Here is a 7,858-nt window from a genome sequence, read left to right as displayed (position 1 = left end):
TAGGCACAAACAAAATAGTTTAATTATTTGCTTTTACTCATATTTTTTCATTTATTTGATTATAGATGGATGATAAAAACAGTATACATAATGATTTCATTAAGTTGTATCGTACGCATCAACACGCATCAACCCAAGTTGTTTGTTTGGTTACGACTTGATATGTGTGAAATAGACACAAACAAAATAGTCAAATTTCTCGTGTTATACAATTAGAAGGGGAATGTGTGCGAAATAAATTAATGACAAAAGTGATAACTAATGATCAATATCATAGTATAATTAGAATGAGTCATTCTGTATTTATGAAATTATGTAATCTTTTAGTCAAATAATATGATTTGTAAGTAGTAAAATTATTCTATTTGCTAGGTCATAATATTTCAAACCGTGAACCTAACTTCTTTTGTTTATTGACCCAGAGAAACAGTGAGCCGTCATTTCCGTTGTGTGAGAATAATGATCAAACGGTCATGAAATCAAGAGAGAAAAGTCTATTAGGCGTTTATTTGTATTGTCTGAGAATCAAACCCACATTACTGGAGAAATCCATCCATCGATTTACCATAGTACCAAACCCGAGGGCAAACAGTCATGAAATCATGGTCCAGGCACCGCAGATCTCATCCTATTGGTTTGGTTCAAAATCGATTGTACGAAATGTTACAAGACCCACATATAGTCGTCCGGAGCTAGGGCTTGAAGCTTTGATAGAGTACCGGCGGCTCCAGCAGGTTGCAGGCGATGGGCTGACAATCTGGGTGGCGATCGAGCGCATGACAAACAGCTGAACGCACCGTGTACGACAAGCCACGGCTGGTTGGACGATGACAATGCTGTTGGCTAGGCAACAACACTAAAAGAGGGCTGGTGGAGTAGGATGGGGAGGAGACATAAAAAAAGTGCTTTGGACAAAAGTAGCAAGCAATAAAGAATAAGATTTTAGTATTCTTCGGTGTGTCTACGTGTGTGCAAGTAGCGAGACTTATAATAGTGAATGAAATGTCAATCAATTCCAAGTTTAAAATGCATAAATAAACTTCTAAATAGTACATGAAGTCAAGCAGATCGACTTCTCTAAAAACCAACGCTCCTATCCGTTTCCTCTTTGCAGGATGTATACACTTAAAATGACCAATTAAGTTAACCTTTTGGCATTGCAATCTTGAATGGAACAAAAACCTTTGAAAGAGGAAGATTACTTTAGAAGATTAAGACATTTCATGAGAACATTTGTATGCTCTGGCTTCCCGACCGAAATTCGAACATATCCTTTTAGCTCTTTTTTGTCGTAGTGCCGGATCATCACGCCCATTTTTGCTAGGTCTTCCTGCACGAGTTAACAAATTAAGTTATTGGCACATAGAGTTCCTTCCAAACTAACAAAAATACAATAAACCTTTAACACATTCTAGACAGATTCTTGAGCCTTATGAGACGAACTTACAAATGAGAATGCAGAATCCACATATTCACATTATTAAGGAAACAATAAAGAATGAGGCATTATATCCACAATAGTTGTGTTACTGTAACATATCCAGGATCAACATGAGAGACAGAGCTTTATTTATTAGGTACATTGCTGTATGCATCTGAATATATCTGACGAGTATGTATGAAACTAATTATGACAAGTATACGTATATGGAAGCCCTATTGATACATTTAGGCAGATGCATAAATTCCATATAATTGTAATAAAAGGTGATTACGCTCACCCTAGACGCCCCTCACAATCTGTCCTCAGGATATGTGAAGGGAGTAAATCTCGAGATTAGCTTATAGCCAACCGTCAAGTGACTAGGGGTGGGAGGAGTTTTATCCCCGATGCATAAATTACATACAAGAAGAATATATGCGAGGACATATATGAAATGATCTCATAAACTAGCTCAGTAACGTTTTGTAGTAGTACAATCTTGCAAAAATTGAACAAATTGTAATTAATGAATTACTGCAGCAGATTGCTACAATAAGCAGAAGAGCATGCATTATATGAAATTCAATAGGGCCTAAATTCTAAATATTTCCAGGGACTGTTGGTTTATGAATGCTTACAACTGAACAGTGGTAAACTTTACTGAAAGGAATATGATTAGCATATCCTGAAACTAGCATGCATATGATAGTTAAACTCTGATCTGAAGTATCGGCTGAAATATTACTGCAATTCTAAAAGGAACTTCATGAGCTGAATGCAACAGATTTTAGTGATACTAAGTCCTTTGATTGGTTAACACTGGCCAGTGATGAAATGAGTTGAGAATCTGAAACTGCATTGGTTTGTATTTCATGATAACTAGGAGTCTAGGACAAGACATTGATTGGAATAAAAGTAAGTTCATTAGTGTTGAAGGTACAGAATGCCCTTGCAATGTAAATGCAGTACAAATTCAAATTGGATGAAATTTGCTGTATGACATGGAAATTCTGCGTTGGCTGCATTAATCAGCAATTTGAGATAATGCAACAAAATTAGAGCAATGTTTCTTGCTATATTGTCTAACTAATTGTCAACATGACTCCAATGTGATATATTAGATAAGTAGAAAGTAGAAAATCTAGGTTCTATATAACTGGGATTTTGTGGAATGAGTTCATATGGATAGCCAATTGGAGACTTGAGTTTTTTCCTTATCTTAAATACCAAAGTAAACAAGGAGAACGAAGAATCCAGGACCATGTGAAACATGTATAAAAACTACTAAATCGTCTGGATTTGTAATTATTCGCAAAACCAATTACCTTAAGTTTCTTAGGATCCTTCCCAGATGTAACCTTGCAAAGAATGAAATTGGAACAACTTGGATATGGACTCAGGTAGGGCACTCCTTTTAGAAGACTAAACAACCTTTCCCTTTCTTGCACTAGAGAATTCTTAACATTCTGAACAAAGAAAGGAAACATTAGATACTCATTAATTATAACAGACCAAGAGGACCAATAACAAAAACACACAAAGGGGATGGGGATGACCTCCAGATATTCAGGATTTTGCAAAGCTGCACATGCAGAAACCTCTGCTGCAACAGATACATTGTATGGTTGCTTTGCACGCCATAAGTATTGGATGATGCTAATAGGAAAGGCCCCATAGCCAACACGGAGCCCAGCTAAACCTGTTTTTGCAACAACCAGAAAGTAAAAATCACATTATTGGAAAGATAGAAAAGGTGGAGAAACATTTGCAAGTGAAAAACTTTCATAAGCAAAAGAACCTGAAACTTTTCACTGCTTTTTATTGCAACAGAAACTTAACAAGAGAATAGAACCAATGAATGCACAAAAAATCATAAAAAATACTCACACAACACTAACATCCACTGAAACATGAAGATACACAAATATTTTCAATGTTATATAATGTAATTTTATTTGTCTTACAGCAACAAACTATGTACATTATGCACAAGACAACAAAGAATAAGGAAAACTAGGATGAGGACAAACATTTTGAAACCTAGAATAAAACCTAGAATAAGAAATGAACCAGCAGACAATGGCAAAAAAATTTAGCAACTACACTATTACTCATTTAATCTAGATTTTAACAGATAACAACACACCCCCACTTGTAAAATCTGTGGTTCCTTTTTCTATCTTTTGCAGCCATGAGGTGATATGGTTCACCTCATTACCACAAGAAAATGTGTTATTTTATGCATTATCTTCTATTAACATCTTATGAAGTGTTATTTTATATATCCTTGCACCATGCAATAATTGAACTTAATTCACTTTAAAAAAACATAAATTTTATGTATTTCCCTTCAAAATTGAAGCAAAGATTCTTTGCTTTATTTCTTCATTATCCTAACATGCAGCCTACTACAAACTTTTCAAGTGCATCAAACTGGTCTTCATGTGCATCTAATGAAGGAGCATTAATTACTAGCAAGGCCTTTCTGAATTAATCTCTCTTTCAAAGATGACCATGACAAGCAGGAAAAAAAAACCTACCTGCTCTTTTGCTAAAGGTTCGGAGGACAATCAAGTTCTCATGCCTTTTTACCCACTTCATCTTTGATTGAAGTCCAGAGAATTCAATGTATGCTTCATCCAACACAACCAAGATGGGCAAGTTAAGAATCTGGAGGAGCTCTTCATCACTGATTATGCTGGACATGAACAAGCAGTATTGCAATAAAAAAACAAATATTAGAAACAATTTCTAAAAAAATTTAAATCGTACTTGCACAAAAAATTGTTTCAGCTATAAGGCCTTTAGAAACTTTCACTTATGTGGTGTTAACTCGGCGGGGGCTTAGGGAAGGGATCCAAAATTAAAGAAGAGGAAAGGGGAAGAGAAATTTTGTTAACTTGGATATATGAACGGAGAGAGAGAGAGAACAACTTAAGAGAGAGCTCTTGGCCTCTCCTTTTCACCAAAATTGATCCATCCAAAATGAGGCAGATTAAATGAAGGAAGTGAAAAATAAAGCTTCTATATCTCTTTCTTCAAGGAATGTCATAGACCACCACCACCTTCTTTCCAGGTTGTTTGGAGATATCAGGAAAATATATTTTGGCTTTTCCTTTTCTACAAGTTCAACAATTCATGGTATACACACACACCTTTAATTTAACAGTCACATTCACCCTTGCATTTACCTTCCATCTGGGTTGTTTGGAGAAGTGAGGAAAATGCATTTTGGCCTTTCCTTTTCTACAACTTCAACAATTTGGGGGATATCCAAAGAAAAATCTGCCATCCTTGGAACTGCATGAAATGAGGAATGAGTTAGTACATAGGCAAAACAATGTTGTGACAAATGGAAAAAGATGTTATCTTGATTGATGAAAAAATATATTTGGATGTAAGATATCATATACCAGGCTAAGAAAAGAATTGAGAATCCTAATAAAACTAATGAGCATGCCGCTCAAAAGTGAAGTTGCATAAATGAGTTAACGGAGTTCATTCAGTAAATTAAATTATTAAAGTACCCTTGATAACCATTGCTCCGTTAACCGCTGCATCAAACTCATACATTGTGAATGTTGGAGGACAATCAACAATCTTATCACCAGGATCGAGCACACATCTGCACAAAGTCAGTAGTACAATTTACTGAACATCTTTTAATTCAAGCCAATAACTCAGTTAAACTAGAAAGTTGAAGGCATTTCATTTAAAACCTCATTATCAAGTCAATCAACTCATCTGCACCACACCCAACCAGTATATAATCAGATTCAAGGCCAGAATCCTCAGCAAGAGCAGCACGCAAACGACGGCTCTCAGGGTCAGGGTAAACATAAGGAAATTTTAGTGCTCCCAAAGCCTCAAAGACCTATTAATTATCAGAAAGGAAGAAGCTGGTTGGGTAAAGGAACAATATGATAAGGTGATACATTATAAATATTTCATTGCAATAAAGTTTTCTGGAAAGCTTATCTTTTACAAACAGAATGCATATGTGAGTTATCTATAATAATTGTATTTAGTATTATATATGATATGCCTGTAACCAATGATATGGCAAGATAAGCTTGCATTCAGTCATCCTGTCATGGACAGACAGTTTTCAGTTAACATGTTTTCTGAACAATTGATATAAGCATATGACAGACTATGGTGACATGTAATGCATGTTTCTTTTGTGATATTGTTCACTCAAACACCTGTATTTTACAGACAAACTAGATGGATATGTCATATGTGCCTTAATTTATAATTTACACAGCATTACAATTATTATTTTCATATAAATAGGTTACAGAAGCTAGCTGATCCCTTAGATCATTTTATGCCTTTGTAATCAAGATACATAATTAGGTGTTCATTATAAGGTTCAGTGGTTTATTTTGTAATTTATACAGCATTGCAATTATTACTTTCACTGTAACTAGGATACAAAAACTAGTTGATCAGTTGCATCTTCTTATGACTCTGTAATCAAGACCGGCATTTATTATTAGGTTCAAACTTAAAAAATTATGAATAAAAAAAACACAGAACTGAACCAAATTGAAATTTTGATTAGGCTTTTTAGCAAAACACTTCATTTTATTGTAAGAATTTACATATGGAATTTCATTTTGGTTCAGTTTTTATATTCTTAAATTGAGCAAAACTGAGAAATTGAAATTTCAATTAGTTACTCACATGATTAACATATTTAAAGAATTAAATTTGTTTTTCAAAATTTTGTAAAACTTAACAATGCAAGTATATATATATATATGTGAAAGTATGTTCCTAAACTTGTCAAATAATACGACACCTAACAAACAGATTTCATCTAAACAAAGACCTAGACTTGAAAAGGAACCATGTATATGGCACCTAAAATTTGGCACAACTTGTTTCCAGAACGATTAGCAACTACAAGGAAAAAATGAAGTTTCTTTTATTTGATTCTAGGCATTTCAATCTAATTAAGGTGAAAATATTTTTTAAAAAAAAACTCACCTCTGGAGGTGGACCGTAAGGATTTTCATTAGCATCCAGCTTGACTATGTCCTCTGGCTTTCTCCCCAAGCGTGTAGATAATACCTTTAAATCGAAATAGCATCAGCCTCATATAATGTCGACAACAATGACAATAGAATTGATTATACTTATCATCACTCCAGTAGTTAGAGAGTGCATATCATCATCCCCAAAATAGTTGGTGAATGCACTTTACCAGCAAAAGAAGAACCTGGCTAAGCATGCAAGACACCTACCATCTACTAATAATAGTGTTGATCCAGAATTCAATAGCCTGACATTGTCCCCTTCATCACTTTCACCCTGACATATGATCACACGCGACTTCTACAGGACATGCTCAATTAATACTTCTTCGTTTCACATAGCCCAAGCATTACTTCCCATTTGGTAAATTGGAAATAAACCATCCGTCTGACGGTCACAATCAAGGCCAGAACTTTGCAACTCAGCAAGAAATCGAAGGGGTTATAACTATTCCGTCTCCATATTCTCACCTCAAAAGGTAGGATCGGCTGATAAGGTGCGAGCTTCCTGAGGTGAAGGCGAATGAAGGAATCGCCGGTGGACGATTGGCTCGGGGATGGATTGACTTGCTCCACCGGCAAAGAGGAAGCCATAAAACGCCCACCCACGGTCCTGGAACGCCTGGATTCGCGTCTGACATCGGCGACTGAGGAGGAGCAGAAAGCCGTCGAGCAACGAAGCGCGCCCATCCAGCTCCGACGCAGCAAACCCTAACCGTCGAGAGCGACGCTGGGAGGTGACGGCGCTTGTCCGTGGACTCGTCACTTAACCACTTAACACAACAAGAAAATAATACACAAGTTTTATTTAATAAACAAATACTTTGCTTAAATTACAAAGACAATAACCATTTTTAGCTAGAGCCGTCAATTTAGATTGGGCCTGACGGTTGGCCCGTCCCGCCAAATAATTTAAGTGAGTTGGGTTGAAATTTTATCAACCCAAGTACGTCGTGGGCCAACCCGCCTAGGCCCGCGACCCGCGCAGGTCGGCCAATTTATTATCTTTCTTTGTTATAATTTTGAAATAAAAATAATACTTTTCATCTCACTTAAGTACTTGTTTGTGTTCATTTATATTTAAAATACATGTTTATGTATACATTTAATTGTAGAAAACTTTTTCGAAGTAAAATGTTAAAGATATAAAATATTTTTTAATTTTTTTAAAAAATTTTGATGGGTCCGCAGGTTGGCCCGCCAAACCCGCAACCCGCCTTAGAATGGGTTGGGTTGGAAATTTCCCAATCCGCCAAGTTGGCGGGTTGGCCCGTCCCGCCCCGCCAAATGATTAACCCGCCACGGGCCGACCCGCCCCGCCCCGCCATGAATTGGCTCGTCTGACAGCTCTATTTTTAGCTCCATAAATACCTCCGCTCAAATTTAATAATAT

At 36.1% G+C, this 7,858-nt stretch overlaps 1 protein-coding gene across 1 annotated transcript; it reads right to left on the bottom strand.

The window, feature by feature from the left end:
* Nucleotides 1-994: 994 nt before the first annotated feature.
* On the bottom strand, nt 995-7,249 carry LOC121988301 (histidinol-phosphate aminotransferase, chloroplastic-like). The gene is made up of 9 exons (XM_042541716.1): nt 6,937-7,249; nt 6,419-6,502; nt 5,143-5,297; nt 4,951-5,048; nt 4,615-4,723; nt 3,964-4,121; nt 2,980-3,122; nt 2,749-2,889; nt 995-1,330 (listed from the first exon to the last, which is right to left on the bottom strand). Exons 1-9 carry the CDS (start codon nt 7,153-7,155, stop codon nt 1,199-1,201), a joined length of 1,239 nt encoding a protein of 412 aa, XP_042397650.1. The 5' UTR covers nt 7,156-7,249; the 3' UTR covers nt 995-1,198.
* Between the last annotated feature and the right edge of the window lie 609 nt (nt 7,250-7,858).

The sequence above is a fragment of the Zingiber officinale genome, chromosome 1B, assembly GCF_018446385.1.
Source record: "Zingiber officinale cultivar Zhangliang chromosome 1B, Zo_v1.1, whole genome shotgun sequence".
Taxonomy (NCBI): Eukaryota; Viridiplantae; Streptophyta; class Magnoliopsida; order Zingiberales; family Zingiberaceae; genus Zingiber; species Zingiber officinale.
This window is presented reverse-complemented; position numbering and strand designations above follow the sequence as displayed.